This window comes from Scyliorhinus torazame, chromosome 5, assembly GCF_047496885.1.
Source record: "Scyliorhinus torazame isolate Kashiwa2021f chromosome 5, sScyTor2.1, whole genome shotgun sequence".
In the NCBI taxonomy this organism is placed as follows: domain Eukaryota; kingdom Metazoa; phylum Chordata; class Chondrichthyes; order Carcharhiniformes; family Scyliorhinidae; genus Scyliorhinus; species Scyliorhinus torazame.
In genome coordinates this window covers 97,803,581-97,830,522 of record NC_092711.1, presented here as the reverse complement: position 1 = coordinate 97,830,522, position 26,942 = coordinate 97,803,581, and the positions used below count along the sequence as shown (strand labels likewise).

The 26,942-nt window shown below is 46.0% G+C and overlaps 1 protein-coding gene and 1 long non-coding RNA gene across 3 annotated transcripts; both read right to left on the bottom strand.

Annotated features, from left to right (window-relative positions):
• Positions 1-4,263: 4,263 nt before the first annotated feature.
• Positions 4,264-7,765, bottom strand: LOC140421538 (uncharacterized). Its single transcript, XR_011946892.1, has 2 exons — positions 7,705-7,765; positions 4,264-6,946 (listed from the first exon to the last, which is right to left on the bottom strand). It is a non-coding gene; the product is annotated as an uncharacterized lncRNA (long non-coding RNA).
• Positions 7,766-9,229: 1,464 nt separating this feature from the next.
• On the bottom strand, positions 9,230-14,799 carry LOC140421513 (uncharacterized). 2 transcript variants are annotated; one of them, XM_072506288.1, is made up of 2 exons: positions 14,352-14,799; positions 9,230-12,640 (listed from the first exon to the last, which is right to left on the bottom strand). In XM_072506288.1, the coding sequence occupies exon 2, from the start codon at positions 12,207-12,209 to the stop codon at positions 10,851-10,853; it is 1,359 nt and encodes a 452-aa protein (XP_072362389.1). In that variant the 5' UTR covers positions 12,210-12,640; positions 14,352-14,799; the 3' UTR covers positions 9,230-10,850. The 2 variants fall into 2 exon arrangements, with proteins under 2 accessions (XP_072362389.1, XP_072362390.1); XM_072506289.1 differs by having other exon boundaries at positions 14,398-14,799.
• Positions 14,800-26,942: the final 12,143 nt, after the last annotated feature.

The window sequence follows — 26,942 nt, the reverse complement described above, 5'->3', positions numbered from 1 at the left end:
GAACTGAATCCCACTCACTCACTCATCACCCCTGTGCTCACTGATCTACATTGGGCCCCGGTTAAGCTACATCCTTGTTTGCAAATCTTGCTCCACCCTATTTCCAGCTACACAGATGTTTAAATCTTGAACCCAAATAAAACAGAAACACTTACATTCAGGTACTAATAAACTGAGTTTCTCTCAGGTTTTGAAGTGAATCTTGGGTGAGTTATTCACCTTAAAATTCTGCTTTCCTAATGTCCTGTAAAAAGTCATCACTGTCAGTCCAGGATTAAAAATTCAGAAGAGAAAAACATTTCTCTTGATTTGAGTTTGCTGTGTGTAAATCCTCCCCTTCTAACCTCCAGTAAAAAGAGTTTCCAGAATCCATTCCTGTCAGTCTAGAAGAGAAATTCACAACATTTTCTCCTCCTCCCACTCCCCCCTGATGTCATGTGCAGCCTCCCGGATGTTGCCCCGCCTGGATTAAACATTAGATTCTTATTCTGCCATCTCCACAGGGTGTTTATGGAGCCTCCACATCCATTCCGCCACCTCAGTTACCCTCCTATAATCAGCCGTTATTTACTCATTGAGGCATTTCTCATCCATTAGCAGATTTAGATCAACGAGTCAAAACTTTTCTCTTCTGGTCACTGGGACCCTGAAGCCCCGCCCACTCCATTACGTAAAACAAATAGTCCCGCATGCGCACTGCTCCTGCTGAAACAAGATGGTCTTCAAACCTGGCCTATTCTCAGGAAAAACCCTCCGATCTACAAACTCCGGACTTGCGGGGTCATATTTGGTCTTGGGGCCTACACCAGGTGTTTCTGAAGCCTCCGCTCCCTACCCACCCTCACCTCCCGGCTCCATTCCTCCCTCCGCCCCGCCCACTCTCTCCCATTAACAAAAACCTCTCCCGTAAGATGACGGGTCTCCCCAGGTTCCTGTTCGTTTTTCAATGCCTCCCCAGTTTCATCCCCAAGTCCTTTTTTAAGCAGGTGAATAGGATTGTTATGGGATTTGTGTGGGCGAATAAAACCCTGCGAGTTAAAAGGGCATTCGTGGGGAGGGGGAGGGGGAGGACTGGCTCAGCCGAACTTCTACAGCGATTATTGGGCGGCCAATGTGGCCATGATTAGAAAGTTGATGATGGAGGAGGGGGCAGCTGGAGACGGCGTCATGCAGAGGCACCAGCCGAGGGGCACTAGTCATGGTGCCGCTGCCATTCTCACCGGCGTGATACACCACAAGTCCGGTGGTGACGGCGGCACTGAGGATTTGGGGACAGTGAAGGAGGCACAGGCAGGAGGAGGGGGCCTCAGTGTGGAGCCTGATACGGAATAACCACAGATTTGCTCCGGGTAGGATAGATGGGGGGTTCCAAGACTGGTATAGGGCAGGCATTAGGAGAATGGGGGACATGTTTATAGACAGGACTTTCCCCAGTGTGCAGGCGCTGGAGGAGAGGTTCGGCCTGCCCCTGGGGAATGCGTTCAGGTACCTCCAGGTTCGGGACTTTCTTAAAAAGCAGGTGGGGACATTTCCGCTGCTGCCCCCGCGTAGGATACAGGACAGGGTTGTGTCTGGCATCTGGGTAGGGGAGGGGAAGGTGTCGGACATATATCAGGAGCTGCAGGAGGCTGAGGATGCCTCAGTGGAGGAGTTGAAGGGCAAGTGGGAGGAGGAGCTGGGAATGGATCTGGATGAGGGCCTGTGGGCTGATGCCCTGGGCAGGGTAAATTCCTCCTCATTATGTGCCAGGCTCAGCTTAATTCATTTTAAGGTGGTGTATCGGGCTCACATGACGATGGCGAGAATAAGTAAGTTCTTTGGGGTGGAGGACAGGAGCGCAAGATGTGCAGGGAGTCCGGCGAACCATGCCCATATGTTTTGGGCATGCCCGGCGCTTAAAGAATTCTGGCAGGGCTTTGCGAGGGCGATGTCCAGGATCTAGGACACTCGGGTGAAGGTGAGCCCAACAATAGCGATATTTGGGGTGTCAGAGGATCCGGGAGTGCAGGAGGCGAAAGAGGCTGAGGTATTAGCCTTTGCCTCCCTGGTAGCCCGGAGATGGATCTTGCTAATGTGCAGGCACTCAAAACCCCCGAGTGTGGAGACCAGGGTTAGCAATATGGCGGGGTTCCTCAGCCTGGAGCGAATAAAGTTCGCCTTGAGAGGGTCTTTGATGGGGTTCTCTCGGCGGTGGCAACCTTTCCTTGACTTTCTAGGGGAGCAGTGTCAGCAGCAGCTGCATCCGGGGGGGGGGGGCGGGGGGCAGGGGGACTCAGGTGGGGGGGAATTGTGGATATAATGTGAATTTTGCTTTGTATAAAGACAACACCCACCTTGTTTGTTTAATAATTCTCGTTTATTTTTGTTATGTAAAAACGTTGGTTGGAAAAAGCTTTAATAAAAACATTTATAAAAAAACCTCTCCCGTACTCACCCGCCTCTGGGCAAGGTGACACTGCGCATGTTCCGCGGAGTTCAGCACTGCGCCTGCGCACTGACCTCCCGCAGTGTGAATAGGGCACATTCACACCCGCAGGGAATGCTGGGTAACAGCAACGCCATTGAAGCATCCAAACAGAAGGAAACCAATTTTGTTACGCAATTCAAAGAAATTAATAAATACAACACATACATTCTTGTGAATATCTGCGCTGTTGTATGCCATTACTAAAAAACCTTTATTTTCCTGTCAGTCCATGATTAGTTTTTTGACATTTTTCCAACTTTTCCCTGACTCCTCTCAGGGTGCTAAGTCTGTGCGTCAATCCCACAGTCACTGGTTCCTCTCCTTCTCTATTTACTGATGCTGAACTGCAATTCAATGAGGGAAAATGTGAGATTGTTCATTTTGGAAGAATGAATGAGAAGGCGGGTTCTTGTTTAAATGGTGAGACTGCAGAAAGCTGTAGCCCAAAGGGACTTGGGGTTCTTGCTCATGAAGCTCAGAAAGCTAGCAGACAGGAACAGAAGCTAATAGGGAAGGCAAATGTGATGCTGGTGCTTATGTCAAGAGAGATTTGGTCCCCTCATTTAAGGAAAGATATAATATAATTGGAGGCAGTACAGAGGAGATTCACTGCAATGATCCCGGACATGGAGGAATTTCCATGAGGAAAGATTAAACAAGTTGGGTCTGTACTCCTAGGAGTGCATAAGTACGAGAGGTGATATGATTGAAACATATAAGATTTTTAGAGGGTTAGACAGGGTAAATATTGGATGGATGTTTCCACTGATGGTAGAATGTAGGACCAGAGGACATAGTTGCAGAATAAGAGGATTTGAGGAAGAATTTTGTCTCCCAAAGAATTATGTGAGAGAACAGAGAACATACAGTGCAGAAGGAGGCCATTCAGCCCATTGAGTCTGCACTGACCCACTTAAGCCCTCACTTCCACCCATCCCCGTAACCCAATAACTCCTAACCTTTTTAGGTCACAAAGGGCAATTTATCATGGCCAATCCACCTAACCTGCACGTCTTTGGACTGTGGGAGGAAAACGGAGCACCCGGAGGAAACCCACGCAGGCACGGGGAGAACGTGCAGACTCCGCACAGACAGTGACCCAGCAGGGAATCGAACCTGGGACCATGGCGCTGTGAAGCCACAGTGCTAAACACTTGTGCTACCGTGCTGCCAGGAAGCTTTGGAGGCCTCGTCCTTGAACATTTTCAGGGCTGAGATCAATAGGTTTTTAATAATTTATGGAAATCAGGGTTATGGAGAGAAGGCAGGAAAGTGGACTTAGCGTTGGATCAGACATTTTTTTAGTAAATGGAGGAGCATGCTTGAAAGGCTGAATGGCTTACTGCTGTTCCCATTGAATATTAATTATTCTATGGAACGATACAGCACAGATGAAAACTATTTGGCCCATTGTACCAGTGCTGGCTCTTTAGAAGATTCCTCCAATTAATTCCACAGTCATAATAATGATAATCTTTATTATTGTCACAAATAGGCTTACATTAACACTGCAATGAAGTTACTGTGAAAAGCACCTAGTCGCCGCACTCCGGCGCCTGTTTTGGTACACTGAGGGAGAATTCAGAATGTCCAATTCACCTAACAAGCACGTCTTTCGGGACTTGTGGGAGGAAACTGGAGCACCTGGAGCAAACCCACAAAGGTACGGAGAGATCGTGCAGACTCCGCACAGTGACCCAAGCCAGGAATTAAACCCGAATCCCTGGCGCTGTGAAGCCACAGTGCTAACTCTGTGCTAATGAGCCGCCCATTGATTAACTATGATTAACACAAACTGATTTGACTTGAATTTTATTCAGAATTAAATTTCTTACAATAGGGTTGGAGTTTAAGAACATCATCATCATAATAATAATAATCTTTGTTCTTGTCACAAGTAGGCTTATATTAACACTGCAATGAAGTTACTGTGAAAATCTCCTAGTCGCCACATTCCGGTGCCTGTTCAGCTACACTGAGCGAGAATTCAGAATGTCCAATTCGTGTAACAAGCACGTCCTTCGGGACTTGTGGGAGAAACAGACCCCAATGCCTATGGTTCAGTCCAGGCTGTGATGCCCAAAACAATCCAATCAGTGAAGTTACTTGTGAACTTGCTGGTGCATCAGTAGGTTGGAATCTGAGTGAATCCCCTCCCATACTGGGAGCAGGTGAATGGCCTCTCCCCTGTGTGAAGACGCTGCTGTACAGTGAGGTGAGACGATTGTCTGAACCCTGTTCTTTGAATGGTAAGCTGCCGATTGGGCGGCACGGTAGCACAGTGGTCAGCACTGTTGCTTCACAGCTCCAGGGTCCCAGGTTCGATTTTCGGCTTGGGTCACTGTCTGTACGGAGTCGGCACATTCTCCCTGTATTTGCGTGTGTTTCCTCCGGGTGCTCCGGTTTCCTCCCATAGTCCAAAGATGTGCAGGTTAGGTGGATTGGCCATTTTGAATTGCCCTTACTGTCTAAAAGGTTTAGGTGGGGTTACTGGTTTACGGGATTAGGGTGGAGGTATAGGCTTAAGTCGGGTGCCGACTCAATGGGCCAAATGGCTTACTTCTGAACTGTAAATTCTGTGATACAGTGAGAGCATCTGAATGGTCTCTCTCTTCAGTGTGAATATGTTAATGGGACATCAGTTCCCCAGAATCTTTATAACACTCTTCACAGTCTGGGCATTTAAATGGTCTCCCCCAGTGTGAACTCAGTGGTGTCTCAGCAGATTGGAGGAATGAGCAAATCCCATCCTACATAGGGAGAAGATGAACAGCCTCTCCCCCATGTGAACATGTTGGTGTGTTTACAAGTGGTATGAGTGTGTGAATCCCTTTCCATACTCAGAGCACGTGAAAAGCATCTCCCAGCATGAGTGCACTGATGAACTACCGGCTGGAATGGCTAATCAAATGCCTTCCCACAGTCCCCGCCTTCCCACAGTCCCCACATTCCCATGGGTTCTCCCTAGTGTGACTGCATTTATGTTTCGAAAGGCCAGATGACCGACTGAAGCTTCGTCCACACACAGAACACGTGTACGGTTTCTCCCCACTGTGAACGGTGCTTTTTCCTTCCAAGTTCAAAATCCGATGATATTCAGTTTACGATAGATTTGGTGAGTGTTAGATGCTGATGCGATGTTTAGTTTGTGTTTCCTAACTGCAAATCCTCTCTTTCCAAGACCAACTACATTAACACCTATAACTGAGCTGGAGTTATTTTTCAATTCAGCAGAAACAGACTCAAATGAACATGGTTCAATCCTGAATATGATTAACAGCATAATCCAATTACAACAGTTACTTGTGAATTTATTGGTGTTTCAGCAGGTTGGAGGACTGACTGAATCCTTCCCACACATGGAGTAGGTGAATGGCCTCTCCCCAGTGAGAATGTATCGATGTGCAAGTAGGTGGGATGATTGTGTGAAACAATCAAGTAGGTGGGATGATTGAGCAGCACGGTAGCATTGTGGATAGCACAATTGCTTCACAGCTCCAGGGTCCCAGGTTCGATTCCGGCTTGGGTCACTGCCTGTGCGGAGTCTGCACATCCTCCCCGTGTGTGCGTGTGTTTCCTCTGGGTGCTCCGGTTTTCTCCCACAGTCCAAAGATGTGCAGGTTAGGTGGATTGGCCATGATAAATTGCCCTTAGTGTCCAAAATTGCCCTTAGTGTTGGGTGGGGTTACTGGGTTATGGGGATAGGGTGGAGGTGTTGACCTTGGGTCGGGTGCTCTTTCCAAGAGCCGGTGCACACTCGCTGGGCCGAATGGCCTCCTTCTGCACTGTAAATTCTATGAAACCCTTCCCACACTGGGAGCAGGTGAATGGCCTCTCCCCAGTGTGAACTCGCTGGTGTCTCAGCAGATTGGCTGAGTGAGTGAATCCCTTCCCACACTGGGAGCAGATGAATGGCCTCTCCCCAGTGTGAACTCTTCTCGTGTGTCCGCAGGGTATATGAGTGAGCAAATCTCTTCCCACACTGGGAGCAGGTGAACGGCTTCTCCCCAGTGTGAACCCGCTGATGTAATGCTAGGTTAGTTCACCAATTGAATCCCAACCCACACACAGAGCACGTGTATGGCCTCTCCTGAGTGTGAATTTGCTGGTGTCTCAGCAGAGTGAATATGTGAGCAAATCCTTTCCCACACTGGGAGCAGTGAATGGCCTCTCCCCAGTGTGACTGCGTTGATGAGTTTCCAACTGGCATGGGTAATTGAATCCCTTCTCACAGTCCCCACATTTCCATGGCATCTCCGTCACGACTGCAATTATGTTCCGAAAATCCAGATGATTGGCTGAAATCTTGTCCACACACAGGACACATGGTACAATTTCCCCCCACTGTGATCGTTGCTTTTTCCATTCATGTTCAAAATCCAATGATGTTCAGGTTACAATAAATTGGCTGGCTCCATCAGATTCTGATATCATGTTCGATGTCAGTTCCCCAATTGCAAAGCCTCCTCTTGTAATACCCTGTGAAATGGATTTAAAACAGAAAAAAGGGAGTGAGAGAGAACCCACAAAAACACAAAGGCAGGTTGTGAAATTGATCTGAATCAATCTGGTAATTTGTGGGAAACAGGAAAATGTAACCATGAGAACTGCTGGATTGGCATAGAAACCCAACTGGTTCACCTCTATTGGAGTAGAGAGAAAGTGAAAGGGACTGTGGGAGGAAATCAGAGCACTCTGAGGAAACCCACGCAGACATGGGGAGAACGTGCAAACTCCACGCAGTCACCCAAGGTCGGATTTGAACCCGGGTTCTAGCACTGTGAGCAGTAGTGACATCCACTGTGCCACCCCGTTTTTTTCTTCTCTGCCACTGCGCTGCATCGGTAAGACATTGGGATTCAAAGGCTAATGCAGTTTGATGGACAAGTTGTCTCCAGTCTGATCAATGGGTAACAAGCTCCTCCTAGTGGGGAGCAGAGGGGAGTTGGTATTGGTTATCTACAATGTTGTACGATTTTTCTTCTGCTTTGGTTTATTTTTATGAAAATGCTCCACCCAGTCACTGGACATTTGCCCGCTACAAAGATGGCGATCACGCATGCGCCCTGATGCACATGACATCTATTAAAGATGGAGGCCGATAACCTGGGCCTGCAGCCCCGCTCGCTGCAAACTGGGTGGTCCAGTAAGCTCTTTTCGGAGATTTGTGGCTTACACAACAGATTCACGCAGCGTTTCCGTAGATTCACGCGATTCCTCGCTCCCTCCGTACTTACCAATTTCGGAGCTGAATAAGCCGCTCCCCGACGCCATTACCCACACTGCGCATGCTTCAATTACAGTGGGCCCCGCCCCTCATTCACTCCGATTGGTTGGAGGACCAGCCGCTCCCGGTCGGTGCTCCAGACCCGCCCCCTCTTCCTATTGGTCGGGAGCTGCCGTCAATCACACATTGTGAGGGTGACAGATCCGCAGGGAATTGGGTCTCCAAATAAAACCTGCTGATGGCCACAAGGTGAGAATAAAAACCTGCTGGTCCCAAATCGGCTGGTCTGGGGCTTTTTCCTGGGAACAGTCACAGGCTAATGACTGCCATCTTGATTCAGGAAGTACAGTAAGAAGTCTTACAACACCAGGTTAAAGCCCAACAGGTTTGTTTCGAATCACTAACTTTCGGAGCACTGCACCTTCCTCAGGTGAACGAAGAGGTAGGTTCCAGAAACATATATATAGACAAAGTATTCAAAGTATCGTCCTGCATCTTTGACTTTGTCTCTATATATGTTTCTGGAACCTACCTCTTCGTTCACCTGAGGAAGGAGCAGTGCTCCAAAAGCTAGTGATTCGAAACAAACCTGTTATACTTTAACCTGGTGTTGTGAGACTTCTTACTGTGCTCACCCCAGTCCAACACCGGCATCTCCACATCATGGTGACTCCCTGAGGAGTAGCAGAGCTCATGTACGGCCATCATGGTGAGGGAACAGGAAGTGGGTGGGGCTTCAGTGACTAGGGGAGAAAATGATTGAGTCGTTAACTTCACTCTGTACAGAGGTTAGAATTGATCCAAACCAGAGTAGAGGATGGGAGAAAACTGGGAGTGGAGGAAAGGAATGGTGGAGATGGGTCAATGAGTTAATAATCTTTATTAGTGCCACAAGTAGGCTTACATTAACACTGCAATGAAGTTACTGTGAAAAGCTCCTCGTCACCACACTCACCCGGTGCCTTTCCGGGTACACAGAGGGAGAATTCAGAATGTCAATTAACCTAACAAGCACGTATTTTGGGACTTGTGGGAGGAAACCGGAGCGCCCGGAGGAAACCTATGCAGACACAGGGAGAACATGCAGACTCCACACAGACGGTGACCCAAGTGGGAATCAAACACGGGACCCTGGCACGGTGAAGCAACAGTGTTACCCACTGTGCTACCGTGCCGCCTTTATGGCTAACAGTTATTCGATTCATTAGGATCAGAATGTTACAGACGTTGAATGTGGAAGGAGTAATGTTAAGTCTATTCTGCCCATGGGAAAAGATTTCAAATATTATTGTGACTGGAAAAGTGCCGATACACACACACCCAAGTAAGAGTGTTCCAGTGAACTGACTGTGAAAAGAGCTTCACCCAGTTACACAGCCTGTAGAAAGATCATACTTCCGTCAGTGGGAGATATTTGGCAAAGTATAATTTGGGGAAAAAGTGAAGTTAATTTAAATAGAGAGACTGCAGAATACCACAGTAGAGAAGGATCTATGTTTCTTATACATGAAGCACAAGTGTATTTATTACCTCACACTCCTCCAGATTGACCTCCATTTGCTTCGTTGCTGCCCAGCTGATCAGTCTACTGATATCTTCCTGTAGTCTACAACTTTATTCCTCACTGTTAACCACAACACAGCAAATGTCTCAACAATGACCCTTTGTTGAAGTCTAAATCATTAATATATAACACACAAAGCATGGAATCTTGTCCTGAACAATCCAGAACTCCGCTGGAAACAGTCTTCTGGTCACAAAAATACCTCTGGACCAATCCCCTTTGCTTCCTGCTGCTCCAGCTGATGTTTCCAGCATAATGGAAGTGTCCTGGTTTTCCCACATGGAACTGGATGTGTATTCCACAGGGCTGGGATGTGCTGTCATATCTTTATTTATTTCATTATTAACTGACTTGAGTAAATAAACTTCAGAATAAAACAAATAAAGATTCAGCAGATACTCACCAATTAGTGTTTTCCATTATCCTGAAGTCACCTTATTTTTATAGGAAGTTAACTGAAGTGTTTTCCTGACCTCTCCCATTATCTAAATGCCTCAGATTTTTATTCACTGAAAAATTCAGATTGCGTCACTGTTCAATCGCTTGTTATTTAGCTTCCTCTTCATCCCTAGATTTGATTTATTGAACACTGACCGTAATTACATAATTAATTTCAGTTTTAAGCTATTTCATGAATTTGGTTTTAATTTATAGTTGATTCCTGCAGTAACCAGACCTGTGCTCAGTCCTCTAGCTGTGCACTGACGAGTTTTTAATGAAGTTTGAACATAATCTCCCTGCTCTATATTCTGGTCCTGAAACAAGGAAAGTGTCCCAAATGCCTTCTGGACCACCTGATCTACCTGTCCAGCCACCTTCAGCGGTCTGTGGATATGCAGTCCAAGGTCTCTCTGTTTCCCAATACTTCTCAGCATCATCCTATTTATTGGTCATTCCCTTGCATTGTTTACCCATCCAAATTCATTATCTCCCACTGCTCCAGATTGAATTCCATTTAGCACTTTTCTGTCCATCTGACCCAGTCCATGGCTTTCTCCCTCATTCACTAAAACATATGAGCAACGTTTGTATAATCCTGGTGCATACATTTAAGTCTAAATCATTGATATAGACCGGAAAACTGTAGAGCCCCCCAGGAAACAGACGTCCAGGCATCATTGAGTCCCAGATGTGACTAACAGCAGCAACAACAGCTGAATCCAAACCCTGCTGTTGTCTGTGAACTTGCTGATGCCTGTGCAGGTTGTTTGACTGAGTGAATCTCCTCCCACACACGGAACAGTTAAACAGCCTCTCCCCAGTACGACTCCCACGTGTGGGCCACACGGTAGCACAGTGGTTAGCACTGCTGCTTCACAGCTCCACGGTCCCAGGTTTGATTCCCAGCTTGGGTCACTGTCTGTGCGGAGTCTGCATGTTGTCCCAGTGTCTGCGTGGGTTTCCTCTGTGCTCCGGTTTCCACAGTCCAAAAATGTGTAGATTAGGTGGATTGGCCATGCTAAATTGCCCTTAAATGTCCAAAAAGGTGAGGTGGGGTTATGGGTTAGGTTGGAGGTATGGGCTTAAGTCGGGTGCTTAAGTCCAAGGGCCGGTGCACTCGATGGGCCAAATGCCCTCCTGCACTGTAAATGCTATGATTCTGTTTCCGTGTGAACTCGCTGGTGTCTCTGCAGATTTGGTTTACTTTTAAATATTTTTTCACAGTCAGAACATTTAAAAAGTTTCTGACCAGTGTGAACAAGTTGGTGTCTAGTCAGGTGGGATGACTGAGTGAACTTCTTCTCACATACGGGGCAAGTGTACGGTCTCTGCCCAGTGTGAACTCGCTGGTGTCTCAGAATCTGGGATGAACGAGTAAATCCCTTCCCACATAGGGAGCAGGAGAATGGCCTCTCCCCAGTGTGAGTGCGTTGATGTATCAGTAAACAGCTTTTACTTTTAAAGCTCTTCTCACAGTCAGAACATTTAAACGGTCTCTGATCAGTATGAACAAGTTGATGTGTCATGAGATGAGATGACTGAGTGAATCCCTTCCCACACACGGAGCAGGTGAATGGCCTCTCCCCAGTGTGAGTGCGTTGATGTATCAGTAAATACTTTCTGCTTTTAAAGCTCTTCTCACAGTCAGCACATTTAAAAGGTCGCTGATTAGAATGAACCTGATGGTGAGTCTGGAGATTTGATAAAGCATTAAATCCCTTCCCACATTCCAGACACGTGAATGGCCTTTCACCGGTGTGAGTGCGTTGATGTATCAGTAAATCCATTCTGCTTTTAAAGCTTTTTTCACAGTCGGCACATATAAATGGTCTCTGATCAGTGTGAACAAGTTGGTGTTTCAGAAAGTGGGAGGAACAAGTGAATCCTTTCCCACACACAGTGCAGGTGAACGGCCTCTCCCCAGTGTGAGTGCGTTGATGTATCAGTAAATCCTTTCTGCTTTTAAAGTTCTTCGCACAGTCAGCACATTTAAAAGGTCTCTGATTAGTGTGAACAAGTTGGTGTGTCAGGAGTTGTGATGACTGAGTGAATCCCTTCCCACACACGGAGCAGATGAACGGCCTCTCCCCAGTGTGAGTGCGTTGATGTATCAGTAAATTAATTCTGCTTTTAAAGCTCTTCTCACAGTCAGCACATTTAAAAGGTCTCTGATCACTGTGAACAAGTTGGTGTTTCAGGAGGTGTGATGACTGAGTGAATCCCTTCCCACACACGGAGCAGGTGAATGGCCTCTCCCCAGTGTGAGTGCGTTGATGTATCAGTAAATCATTTCTGCTTTTAAAGCTCTTCTCACAGTCAGCACATTTAAACAGTCTCAGGTCAGTATGAACATGCTGGTGTGTGATGAGGTTGGATAGCTTCGTGAATCCCTTCTCACACACAAAGCAGGTGAATGGCCTTTCCCCAGTGTGAATACGTCGATGAGTTTCCAATTCAGACGGGTAATTACATCCTATCCCACAGTCCCTACATTTCCATGGTTTCTCCATGGTTATTGACAGGTTATCAGGTGACGGTGGGATGCAGATTTGAAGTCACTACCAGATCAGCCGTGATGTTATTAAATGGTGGAACAGGCTCACGAGGCTGAATGTCCAATTGCTGCTTCTTGATTCCTTTGGTGCGAATGTCCTTATGTCTCTTCAACTTGGATCATCAGTTGAAGCCTGAGTACGGTGTCTCCCTGATGTAAATGTTGCAATTTAATTTCATGCTGTGTGATTGGTTAAAGCTCAGTCCAGCTAACTGTGGAAAATTACTTCGATGTCTGTGTCTCGGTGCTTTTCCAATCACAGTGATTTTTGAATGTTTTCCCAAAGACAAAACAGACAAACATTTCTCCTTCCACGTTGAAAGGCCGGTCCTGATGAATCAAGTGACTCTGTCAGATCTCAACATGATGTTTGCATCTGCAAATATTCTGTAAAAGGAGATTATATTGAAATACTGTGAATATATAAGACACAAACAGGCCATTTTGTCACAGATTCTGCTGCTGTCCATACTCGGCACTCATCCTCGACTGTCACACCTATCAATTCTCAGCCTTTCAGCTGATTTTCGATTCCATTTTCTCTCATGTGCTTGTCCAGTTTCCTTTTGAAAACATCTCAGCACTTTCCTCAGCTCATTTCTATGTAATGAATAACACATTCTAAACCTGTGATGAATAAATTTGTCAGTATTGCCCCCTTTGATTTATTTGTAGCTGTCTTGTATTTATGACTCAATGTTTATTCCTTGTTTACGATAGAATAAATGCCCACTCCATTTATTCCTTTCTGAGAGCTATAATCTGTCATTTTACAGAAGTCATCACTGTCAATGCAGGACAGAAATCACAAAGAGATAAACCTTTCTGTTGGATTGAGTTTGTTGAGTGTAAATTCTCTCCTTCTAACCCCCTGTGAAAGGAGTTTACAAAAGTCATCACTGTCAGTCCTGGATAGAAATTCTAAACAGACAATTCTAGTTTCTCTGGAACAATTGTCCCCCTCTTGTTCCCCAAAGCTGAAAATCCCTGTCCCACACACTCTTCCTCCTCCCTGGGCTGAAATCCAAACCCATCTGCACCATTTCATTCCTCCACTCCCAGCTTTCTCCCTCCCTCTCCTCTGTCTGGGTTCAATTCACCAGCCCCTGTCTGCAGACTGACAATAAAAACTGACAATAAAAAGGCAGCACGGTAGCCTTGTGGATAGCACAATTGCTTCACAGCTCCAGGGTCCCAGGTTCGATTCCGGCTTGGGTCACTGTCTGTGCGGAGTCTGCACATCCTCCCCGTGTGTGCGTGGGTTTCCTCCGGGTGCTCCGGTTTCCTCCCACAGTCCAAAGATGTGCAGGTTAGGTGGATTGGCCATGATAAATTGCCCTTTGTGTCCAAAATTGCCCTTAGTGTTGGGTGGGGTTACTGGGTTATGGGGATAGGGTGGAGGTGTTGACCTTGGGTAGGGTGCTCTTTCCAAGAGCCGGTGCAGTCTCGATGGGCCGAATGGCCTCCTTCTGCACTGTAAATTCTATGAAAAACAATGGGTCTTATTGTGGGTTTGGGGCCTCCAGCGGGTGTTTGTGAATCCTCCCCTTCCACCTGCCAGGGTTTACTTCCTTCCCAGAGATCAGAGTCCTCATTGATTTGAGTGCAAAGTGTAAGCTCTTATTTATTGTCCCCATACCCCATCCTCTGATGTGAACCATCCTCCAGTGTCTGAAGCAGGATGGTGCCCATTAACCTGGGCCTGTTCCCGGGAGGGAGATGCCCTGCAGCTGCAAACCAGGGAGCTGACAATCATAGAATTTACAGTGCAGGAGGAGGCCTTTCGGCCCATCGAGACTCCACCGGCCCTTACAAAGAGCACCCTACTCAAGCCCACGTCTCTACCCTATCCCTGTAACCCCTATTTAAACTTTCTGGACACTAAGGGCAATTTAGCATGGACAATCCACCTAACCCGCACATCTTTGGACTGTGGGAGGAAACCGGAGCACCCGGAGGAAACCCACGCAGACACAGGGAGAACGTGCAGACTCTGCACAGACAGTGACCCAAGCCAGGAATCGAACCTGGGACCCTGGAGCTGTGACGCAACTGTGCTGCCCTGCTCCAGAAGGAGCTACGCTCTGAAAGCACAAACCTGTTATACTTTAACCTGGTGTTGTCAGACTTCTTACTGAGCTCACCCCAGTCCAACGCCGGCATCTCCACATCATAATTGTGAAGGGTTTGCTCCAGGTCACAATGCCCGGGGACTGATTGACGGCGCGTTCGGAGCAATAGTGAGAGGGGGCGGAGCTAGAGGACCGACGGAGAGGGGCTAGTCCTCCAACCAATCAGAGTGAATGGGAGGTGGGGCAAATCCCGGGCTTTCGCTCACTAGCATGCGCCCCGCCGCACACTTCGTCCACTCGGGCCTGTCTCGGGAAAAAGCCCGAGCAGCTTTCGCCGGTTCAAATGCCGCATCCGAGCTTCATATTCTGGGCTTGGGCCGACACGGAGTGTTTATGAAGCCTCCCGACCCATCCACCGGCTCTATCCCTCCCTCATGACTCACTGAGCGTGATCTGACCAGCTCAAGAATTCCACCCGACCGCCTGAATCCTGAACTGTCACCGGCACTGCGCATGCTCCCGCTCACATGGGAGACACCGGGACCAGCCCCGCCCCTCATTCTCTCCGATTGGGTGGAGGACCAGTCGCTCCTCTCGGTCCTCCAGGCACGACCCTGTCTTCCTATTGGTCCAGAACTGCCGTCAATCACTCCCTGTGCATTGTGAGCTGGAGCATGCGCAGTGCCGATGCTGGACTCGGCCGGGAGGTTTCACTGAAACCCGGTGGAGGCTCCAAACCCCAATAAGAAGTTTCCGGGCCCGGGTTTGCATCGAGCGGCGAGACAGCTGCGGCCTGCTCCCGGTGACAGGCCTGAGTTAACGGCCGCCGTCTTTAGAGAAGCTGCAAACCCGCAGAGGAAAATAAATCAGAGATAGAGTTTGTTGTGAAACCAATGGGATGTAAAACAGGAGGTCAGGGTTACAGTCAACAACAACAACTTCTATGTATATAACACCTTTAACATCATAAATCATCCCAGTCAACTTCACAGGAACATTATAAAACAAAGTGAGACACCCAGAAACAAAAGGAGATATTAGGGCAGGTGACCAAAAACTTGGTCCAAGAGGTGAGTTTTAAAGAGAGTCTGAAAGGAGGTGAGTGAGGTGGAGTCGGGGAGGTTTAGGGAGGGAATTCCGCCAGGAATCGCAGTCAGATTCATGGTGGAGTAATTAGATTCGGGGGTGTACAAGAGTCCAGGATCAGAGCTGTGCAGATATCCCAGGGGGTTGTGGGGCTGGAGGAGATGACAGACACAGGGAGAGATGAGGCCATGGAGGGATTTGAAAACAAGGGTGAGAATTGAATGGGAGTGAATGCAAGTCTCGGAGCACAGGGATCATAGGGGAAAGGAATTTGCTGTGTATTAAGACATGGGTAGCAGACATTTGGATGGCTTTAGGTTTACAGAGGTAGAATGTGGGAGAGCAGCCAGGTGTGTAATGGAATTGTCGAATTGGGAGGTGACGAAGGCATGACCGAGGTTTCAGCCCCAGCCGCACAGACACAGGAGAGAGGCCGGATAATGTAACGTAGGTGGAAACGGGCAGTCTTACTGATAGCACAGACATGAGTCCAAAGATGTGCAGGTTAGGTGGATTGGCCATGCTAAATTGCCTCAGTGTCCAAAAAGGTTAAGTGGGGTTACTGGGTTATGGGATAGGGTGGAGGTGTGGGCTTAGGTAGGCAGCCTTCAGGACGTGCGGCAACGCAGTATCGCCAAGCAGAAACTGATAGCCAAGTTCCACATGCATGGGTACAGCCTCAACCGGGATCTTGGATTCATGTTGCATCACATTCACCCCCCCCCCCCCCCCCCCCCCAAATCTGGCCTGGGGTTGCGAAATCCTATCAACTGCGCTGGCTTGAGACAGTTCACACCTCTTTAACCTGTGATTATCCCTCTCTTCAGTTGCACTGTCTGGACCTGTAAACACTTAATTACCTGCAAAGACTCTCATTCAAAGTATCATCTTGCATCATTGAATTTCATAGCAGTCATAGAATTTGCAGTGCAGAAGGAGGCCATTTGGCCCATCGAGTCTGCACCGGCTCTTGGAAAGAGCACCCGACCCAAGGTCAACACCTCCACCCTATCCCCATAACCCAGTAACCCCACCCAACACTAAGGGCAATTTTGGACACTAAGGGCAATTTATCATGGCCAATCCACCTAACATGCACTGGACTGTGCGAGGAAACCGGAGCACCCGGAGGAAACCCACGCACACACGGGGAGGATGTGCAGACTCCACACAGACAGTGACCCAAGCCGGAATCAAACCTGGGACCCTGGAGCTGTGAAGCAATTGTGCTATCCACAATGCTACCGTGCTGTCTATATATGTGGTTGTGGAACCCGCCTCTTCATTCACCTGAGGAAGGAGCTGCGCTCCGAAAGCTAGTGATTTGACGCAACCCTGTTGGACTTTAACCTGGTGTTGTAAGACTTCTTACTGTGCCCACCCCAGTCCAATGCCGGCATATCCACATCAAGACTAGTAAAGCAGAGAACCAGGCTGAAGCTCTGGGGATCGGGGTTCCACACGGCAGATCAACCCAGCAACTCAATTTAAGGGCAATTCAGGGTGGGTGTAAATGAATAATGAAAATGTCAATCATGTAACTTTTCCACACACGGAAATGAATGGGGTTTGATAATGTTTCTGTGCGGGTTTAAACCGAGGGCCTTTAAGCAAACATGATAATCACTGCACTACAGAACCAGGGAACAGCGCTTAGTGCACTGACCGAGAATAGTAAACAGTGCGTCCTTATTGCACTGACGAACCTCCTATTGTGTGAGTACAATTTGACTGAAAATTAGGCTATTGGCGGAGAAATTGATCTGACATTAGAATCATAAAATTCCACAGCACATTAGAAAACCATTCACAACTAACACGTGTCAACTCTGACTGCAATTCCTGCCATTCTCCATCACAGTATTTTGCAGGGTATCATTTGGAACTTTGCGGGTGTAAGGTAATGCATTTGTTTAACTATTGAACAATAAATAACAATGATACAACTTATCTGCAAATTTAGATGAGTAACGTCAACAATGTTTCGAATAATAATAATAAGGGACATTTGGTGTGTGAGAGGAACGTGATAACCAGTACACTGAAAAAACAGCTGATTGGCAATGAGCCCATTGGACTGGTGTTTTGAAAATCTGGTGTGTTATCTGTAAAAATGATAAAAGTCGAATAAAAATATAGATTGAAAAAGAGCAAATCGATTAGTCTCAATGTCCTCTCTGTGATCTTGAAGTTTCTCTATTCCAAATATTTTTCCAATTTGCTTTTGAAAAAGGAGTTTCTGCAGAATCCTTGCTCAGTTTGATTTAACGAGAACGTTCCCCTGGTCCAATGATCAGAAGATTTGGACCTGAAGATGGTGTAGTTTACGATATAAACATTATGTAACCATGCAATTGGTTTCATATTGAATTTTTCTGCTGAAGTATCTTGTCATTATTTCTGAGTTGATAACAGAATCTAATTACATTTGATCTACATCCTGCTTACAGAGTCTGTCTATTAGAGAAGGAAAGGATTTGTGAAGCTTAACAAAGCCCTCTAGAGATCACTTTGCTGAATTAGTTTACTTTATTAGATTTCAAATGAATTATGAAATGTAGAAATGTCCGTCCAGCAAATATTTCCTCTCATTCAGTAATAATATAATTCTTACGTTCCTTCAAAAAACATCAAACTATTTTACTCAGTATTTGTTGCATTACTCAAAACTTGATATTATTTGATATTTATGTCCTCATCTGAAATTGAGACTCTCTGAAATATACAACCTTGAATTGCAAACATGACTGACAAAGAAAATAAATCGAGTCACTGGGTAATATAAGTTCTGTTGAGTTCATTTGAGATTGGCCACGTCAGTTTTTAAACACAATCAAATATCTTCACAGGTAGGAGATTTAAGAATGATATGTTCATTATATTTGACCCTCTTTGTTCTGGGTATGAAACATTCCGCAGCCTAAATCCCGTTCATGTATAAGAAAGGAGGGGTGACAGCAAATCCGCACTGAGCCTGGATTTCCTCATCTCCCTGAGTGGCTTTTCCTGTTTCTCTACCACAAAGCCCGATTTTCAAAGGTGTTTTAGTTAAATCTCTGCTATTTCCTCTAATTCAGTTAGAGTATCATTTGTCTCTGTCTGTGTGAGCACACATTACCATTAGATATGTTTCATATGTTTAAAAATGTTAATCTACATCCATAAATCCATTAAATTTTGTAGTGGATTGAACAAACTGAGAATATCCGAACTGTCAAAATGGGATCATCTTTTTCTGATCTTTGCTTCTTCAATACTCACTACCTCCGACTTCTCTGAATGAAGTTTGAGGCCGAGGAGGCCAAATATATATCTAATACATGGGATTCAGATGGCATGCAGAAACAAACGCATGTTCTCCAAACTTCCCTTAAACTAAGCGAGAAGTATTCAATGTTCCTGCCCAGTTTTGAATGGAGGACCTTTCGCGAGTTAGATGAACATGATAACCACTACACTACAGAAACAGGCAGCAGCGGAGCAGCCAATGGGCCTGTGCTATGTTCAACTATAGAATCATAGAATCATAGAAGTTTACAGCATGGAAACAGGCCCTTCGGCCCAACCAGTCCATGCCGCCCAGTTTTTACCATTAAGCTAGTCCCAGTTGCCCGCACTTGGCCCATAACCCTCTATACCCATCTTACCCATGTAACCATCTAAATGCTTTTTGAAAGACACAATTGTACCCGCCTCTACTACTACCTCTGGCAGCCCATTCCAGACACTCACTACCCTCTGAGTGAAGAAATTGCCCCTCTGGGCCCTTCTGAATCTCTCCCCTCTCACCTTAAACCTATGCCCTCTAGTTTTAGACTCCCCTACCTTTGGGAAAAGATGTTGACTATCTACCTTATCTATGCCCCTCATTATTTTATAGACCTCTATAAGATCACCCCTAAGCCTCCTACGCTCCAGGGAAAAAAGTCCCAGTCTATCCAGCCTCTCCTTATAACTCAAACCATCAAGTCCCGGCAACATCCTAGTAAATCTTTTCTGCACTCTTTCTAGTTTAATAATATCCTTTCTATAATAGGGTGACCAGAACTGCACACAGTATTCCAAGTGTGGCCGTACCAATGTCTTGTACAACTTCAACAAGACGTCCCAACTCCTATATTCAATGTTCTGACCAATGAAACCAAGCATGCCGAATGCCTTCTTCACCACCCTGTCCACCTGCGACTCCACCTTCAAGGAGCTATGAACCTGTACTCCTAGATCTCTTTGTTCTATAACTCTCCCCAACGCCATACCATTAACTGAGTAGGTCCTGGCCTGATTCGATCTGCCAAAATGCATCACCTCACATTTATCTAAATTAAACTCCATCTGCCATTCGTCGGCCCACTGGCCTAATTGATCAAGATCCCGTTGCAATCCTAGATAACCTTCTACACTATCCACTGTGCCACCAATCTTGGTGTCATCTGCAAACTTACTAACCATGCCTCCTAAATTCTCATCCAAATCATTAATATAAATCACAAATAACAGTGGACCCAGCACCGATCCCTGAGGCACACCACTGGTCACAGGCCTCCAGTTTGAAAAACAACCCTCTACAACCACCCTCTGCCTTCTGTCGTCCAGCCAATTTTGAATCCAATTGGCAACCTCACCCTGGATCCCGTGAGCTTTAACCTTCTGCAACAACCTACCATGCGGTACCTTGTCAAAGGCTTTGCTAAAGTCCATGTAGACAACGTCTACTGCACTGCCCTCATCTACCTTCTTGGTCACTCCCTCAAAAAACTCAATCAAATTTGTGAGACATGATTTTCCACGCACAAAGCCATGCTGACTGCCCCCGAATCAGTCCTTGCCTCTCTAAATGCTTGTAGATCCTGTCTCTCAGAATACCTTCCAGCAACTTACCTACTACAGACGTTAGGCTCACCGGTCTGTAGTTCCCAGGCTTTTCCCTGCTGCCCTTCTTAAACAAGGGCACAACATTCGCCACTCTCCAATCTTCAGGCACCTCACCTGTGGCTGCCGATGATTCAAATATCTCGGTTAGGGGACCCGCAATTTCCTCCCTAGCCTCCCACAACATCCTGGGATACATTTCATCAGGTCCCGGGGATTTATCTACCTTGATGCGCTTTAAGACTTCCAGCACCTCCTCCTCTGTAATATGCACACTTCTCAAGACATCACTATTTATTTCCCTTAGTTTCCTAACATCCATGCCTTTCTCCACCGTGAATACCGATGAGAAATATTCATTCAGGATCTCACCCAACTCTTGTGGCTCTGCACATAGATGCCCTTGTTGATCCTTAAGAGGCCCTACTCTGTCCCTAGTTACTCTTTTCCCCTTTATGTATCTGTAGAATCTCTTTGGATTCACCCTTGCATTATTTGCCAAAGCAATTTCATGTCCCCTTTTTGCCCTCCTGATTTCCCTCTTAACTCTATTTCGACAATCTCTATACTCTTCAAGGGATCTACTTGATCCCAGTTGCTTATGTACGTCATATGCCTCCTTCTTCTTTTTGACCAGAGTCTCAATATCTCGAGTCATCCAGGGTTCCCTACTTCTACCAGCCTTGCCCTTCACTCTAAAGGGAATGTGCTTACCCTGCACCCTGGTTAACACATTTTTAAAAGCCTCCCATTTACCAGCCGTCCCTTTGTCTGCCAATAGTCTCCCCCAATCTACCTCTGCAAGTTCCTGTCTGATACCATCAAAATTGGCCTTGCCCCAATTAAGAATTTTAACTCTTGGGCCAGACCTATCATTCTCCATAGCTATCTTAAAACTAATGGAATTATGGTCACTTGTCCCAAAGTGATCCCTCACTAGCACGTCTATCACTTGCCCTTCCTTATTTCCCAAGACGAGGTCAAGTTTTGCCCCCTCTCTAGTCGGTCCATCCACATACTAAATGAGAAATTCCTCCTGAATACACTCAACAAATTTCCCTCCATCCAAACCCCTAATGCTATGGCTGTCCCAGTCAATGTTGGGAAAGTTAAAGTCCCCTACTACTACCACCCTATTATTCTTGCAGCTATCTGTAATCTCCTTACATATTTGCTCCTCAATTTCCCGCTGACTATTTGGGGGCCTGTAGTACAGTCCTACCAAGGTGATCTCTCCCTTCTTATTTTTCAGTTCCACCCATATAGACTCAGTGGGCGAACCCTCGGATATATCCCCTCTAAGTACTGCTGTGATGTTCTCCCTAATCAAAAACGCCACTCCCCCTCCTCTCTTACCTCCTGTTCTATCCTTTCTATAGCATCTGTACCCTGGAACATTGAGCTGCCAGTCCTGCCCCTCCCTTAGCCATGTTTCAGTCATAGCTATAATATCCCAGTCCCATGTGCCCGTCCATGCCCTGAGTTCATCCGCTTTGCCCGTCAGGCCCCTTGCATTGAAATAAATGCAGTTTAATGTAGACAGTGTCTTGCTGCAGCTTCTGATGGTTAGGCTGAGACGCCATGTCATTTATTACTCTCCTCTACCTTCCCCACATGTTTATTTCCAGCAACTTATTTTCATTTCTTCCATCGATCTGTTTTCCCCCCCCCCCACTTGGACAATCTGCTCCCTGTTCCTAGTCTTCCTTTCACTCACTGCTTACTTTTATTCTGCCGTTCAGGTTCTAATCTCTTAACGTGCCTCTATCAGTACTGTTCTTAGCCTTTATAACCCCCATTTACATTCCCTTTTTCTTTCTGTCCAAGTCATTTTAGTCATTCTCCACCTATCGCTGGCCCTCTATCCAGCCCCACATCTCCACGAACCCCTTGCCCCCTGTCCCATTCACCACCCACCCACAATAGTCTAAATCTGACCCTATTTCCACTTCAGATTTTGCTGAATCAATTTTTGTGGCTGATGTAAGACCAAACCTCCTATTCCTCTCACATACAAGATTCAGGTAATATTCAGGGACAAACGGATGTTGTGGAAATTTTTCCTCAGACTAAATGAGAAGCATTTAATGCTTCTGCCAGTTTCAAACCGGGGACCTTTCACGTGTTAGGTGACTGTGATAACCCGTACTCTAAAGAGCTGGCAGCACAGGACCCAATGGACCTGTGCAACATTCAACTGCACAGTCTTGCTGCAACTTTCAATGGGCAGCACATGTGGCTAGCACTGTGGCTTCACAGCGCCAGGGTCCCAGGTTCGATTCCCTGTTGAGTCACTGTTTGTGCGGAGTATGCACGTTTTCCCCGTTTCTGCGTGGGTATCCTCCCAGTGCTCCGGTTTTCTCCCACAGTCCAAAGATGTGCAGGTTAGGTGGATTGGCCATGCTAAATTGCCCTTAATGTCCACAAAGGTGAGGGGTTATTGGGTTATGGGATAGGGTGGAAGTGAGGGCTTAAGTGGGTTGGTGCAGACTCGATGGGTCGAATGGCCTCCTTCTGCACTGTATGTTCCATGTTCTAATGGTTCAGCTGAGAGGCCGTGTCACTGATTACATGAAGACAACTATTTCTTTAAAACAGATGTCTCAACTTGTAAGACCGTAAGATATAAAACTGATATTGAACTTTAGCATTTGTTCAGTAACCATCTAACGGAATAATGCTCTCTGTTCAATCATTAATGCATCATTCTTATCTTCCTACAGAAAATTTCCCCCAATTTTACTCAATATTTTGTTTTATTATTCAATGTTGAACATCAGTATATTTATTTGTTATATATGACTTCATTTTGAATTGAATAGCCCGAGTCTTCACCCTGAATAACTCTGAAATATACACCATTGAATTGCAAACATGACTGATCAAGAAAAGAAAGCGTTTCACTGGGTAACAGAAATCCCATGAATCTTTGTTCAGTTTGACCACAGTCAGCTTTTGAACAAAGTCAAATATAGTTAAATGGAAGTGAATTGAGAATTATGTGTTGCTTATATTTGACCCCTCTGTGTTTTGGTGTGAAACATTCTGCAGCCTAAATAGCGTTCACATATAAGAAAGGAGGGGTGACAGCAAATCCGTACTGAGCCTGGATTTCCTCATCTCTCTGAGTGGCTTTTCCTGCTTCTCTGTCATTAAGGCCGAATTTTTCAAAAATGTGGTTCAGTTAAATCTCTGTCATTTCCTCAAATTCAGTTACAGTATCGTTTGTGTTTGTCTACATGAGCATACATTACATGTAGATATGTTTTGTACAATATTAAAATATTAATCTACGTCTACAAAGCCATTAAATTCTTTTGTGAACTGAACAAACTGCCAAGATCCGCACTTTGTTTTTTCATGTATGGAACGATCTGTCTGGACTGTACGCAGAACAATACTTTTCACTGTACCTCGGTACACGTGACAATAAATCCAATCCAATCAAAGAGACAGTTTCTTACTCATCTTCAGATTGAACAATGAGTCTTCCTAAAAATTATTCATTCATGGGAGGTGGGTGTCACTGGCTGGGCCATCATTTACTGCTCATTTCAATGGCCCTTAAACTGCGTGTCTTGTGAGGCTATTTCAGAAGGCACTTACAAATCAACCACAACATTGCTGTGGATCTGGAGTCACGTGTAGGCCAGGCCACATACGGAGAGCAGATTTCTTGAAGGACATTAGTGAACCAGATGAGTTTTCACAACAATCAAGAGTGTTATCATTAGACTTCTAATTCAAGACTTTTATTCAATTTCAGCATCTGTCATAGGCAGAGTCGATCCCAGATCCCCAGAGCATTAACCTGGCTCTCTGGATTATTCGCCCAGTAACAATACCATTACTCCAATGCCGAGCCCACATATTCTTGACAGAATATGGTGTCTCATGTTGTGATCTGTGATCTTGTCTTGCAATGATTCTACAGAACTGCTGGTGAATTAGCCAGAACGATGATTTATTAATGTACACGTGGTAAGGTAATGATCAGAATGCTATACAGACTAAGTTATCACAGAGTTACATTAGACTCTGTTGGAACTACCCTGATGTGCGACTGGCCTCGTGTATGCCTGGCAACCTTCTGCTGGTAGCCGGATGTCACCTGACTGATGCCTGACGCCAACTACTGGTGGGAGGTCACACTGCTGAGTACATGTAATATTATATACAGGCTTATCACCACATCTCATAACTTCTCAAAATTATTGAGTAATTTATTTTTTCAAACAAATTCTGATCGATCTGCAGTTTCTGGAAACATTTTGGTTGATCGTGTTATTTTTTAAAATAAAGATCTAGATCAAGCAGGACGGGTTGCATCTGAACCAGAGGGGCACCAATATCCTGGGAGGGAGGTTTTCTAGTACTCTTCGGGAGCGTTTAAACTAATTTGGCAGGGGAATGGGAACCGGATTTGTAGTCCAGCAACTAAGGTAGCCGATATTCAGGACGCCAAAGCGTGTAATGAGGCAGTGGGGAAGGGAACACTGACAAAGGAGAGTACTTGCAGGCACGGAGATGGGTTGAAGTGTGTATACTTCAACGCAAGAAGCATCAGGAATAAGGTGGGTGAACTTAAGGCATGGATCGGTACTTGGGACTACGATGTGGTGGCCATCACGGAAACTTGGATAGGAGAGGGGCAGAAATGGTTGTTGGAGATCCCTGGTTATAGATGTTTCAATAAGATTAGGGAGGGTGGTAAAAGAGGTGGGGGGTGGCATTGTTAATTATAGATAGTATAACAGCTGCAGAAAGGCAGTTCGAGGAGTATCACCCTACTGAGGTAGTATGGGTTGAAGTCAGAAATAGGAAAGGAGCAGTCACCTTGTTAGGAGTTTTCTATAGGCCCCCCCAATAGTAGCAGAGATGTGGAGGAACAGATTGGGAAACAGATTTTGGAAAGGTGCAGACGTCATAGGGTAGTAGTCATGGGCGACTTTAACTTCCCAAATATTGAGTGGAAACTCTTTAGATCAAATAGTTTGGGTGGGGTGGTGTTTGTGCAGTGTGTCCAGGAAGCTTTTCTAACACAGTATGTAGATTGTACGACCAGAGGAGGGGCAATATTGGATTTAGTACTGGGTAATGAACCAGGGCAAGTGATAGATTTGTTAGTGGGGGAGCATTTTGGAGATAGTGACCACAATTCTGTGACTTTCACTTTAGTAATGGAGAGGGATAGGTACGTGCAACAGGGCAAGGTTTACAATTGGGGGAAGGGTAAATACGATGTTGTCAGACAAGAATTGAAGTGCATAAGTTGGGAACATAGGCTGGCAGGGAAGGACACAAATGAAATCTGGAACTTGTTCAAGGAACAGGTGCTACGTGTCCTTGATATGTATGTCCCTGTCAGGCAGGGAAGAGATGGTCGAGTGAGGGAACCATGGTTGACAAGAGAGGTTGAATGTCTTGTTAAGAGGAAAAAGGTGACTTATGTAAGGCTGAGGAAACAAGGTTCAGACAGGGCATTGGAGGGATACAAGAGAGCCAGGAGGGAACTGAAGAAAGGGATTAGGAGAGCTAAGAGAGGGCATGAACAATCTTTGGCGGGTAGGATCAAGGAAAACCCCAAGGCCTTTTACACATATGTGAGAAATATGAGAATGACTAGAGCGAGGGTAGGTCCGATCAAGGACAGTAGCGGGAGATTGTGTATTGAGTCTGAAGAGATAGGAGAGGTCTTGAACGAGTACTTTTCTTCTGTATTTACAAATGAGAGGGGCGATATTGTTGGAGAGGACAGTGTGAAACAGATTGGTAAGCTCGAGGAAATACTTGTTCGGAAGGAAGATGTGTTGGGCATTTTGAAAAACTTGAGGATAGACAAGTCCCCCGGGCCTGACGGGATATATCCAAGGATTCTATGGGAAGCAAGAGATGAAATTGCAGAGCCGTTGGCAATGATCTTTTCGTCCTCACTGTCAACAGGGGTGGTACCAGGGGATTGGAGAGAGGCAAATGTCGTGCCCCTGTTCAAAAAAGGGACTAGGGATAACCCTGGGAATTACAGGCCAGTTAGTCTTTCTTCGGTGGTAGGCAAAGTAATGGAAAGGGTACTGAAGGATAGGATTTCTGAGCATCTGGAAAGACACTGCTTGATTAGGGATAGTCAGCACGGATTTGTGAGGGGTAGGTCTTGCCTTACAAGTCTTATTGAATTCTTTGAGGAGGTGACCAAGCATGTGGATGAAGGTAAAGCAGTGGATGTAGTGTACATGGATTTTAGTAAGGCATTTGATAAAGTTCCCCATGGTGGGCTTATGAAGAAAGTAAGGAGGCATGGGATAGTGGGAAATTTGACCAGTTGGATAACGAACTGGCTAACCGATAGAAGTCAGAGAGTGGTGGTGGATGGCAAATATTCAGCCCGGATCCCAGTTACCAGTGGCGTACCGCAGGGGTCAGTTCTGGGTCCTCTGCTGTTTGTGATTTTCATTAATGACTTGGATGAGGGAGTTGAAGGGTGGGTCAGTAAATTTGCAGACGATACGAAGATTGGTGGAGTTGTGGATAGTAAGGAGGGCTGTTGTCGGCTGCAAAGAGATATAGATAGGATGCAGAGCTGGGCTGAGAAGTGGCAGATGGAGTTTAACCCTGAAAAGTGTGAGGTTGTCCATTTTGGAAGGACAAATATGAATGCGGAATAC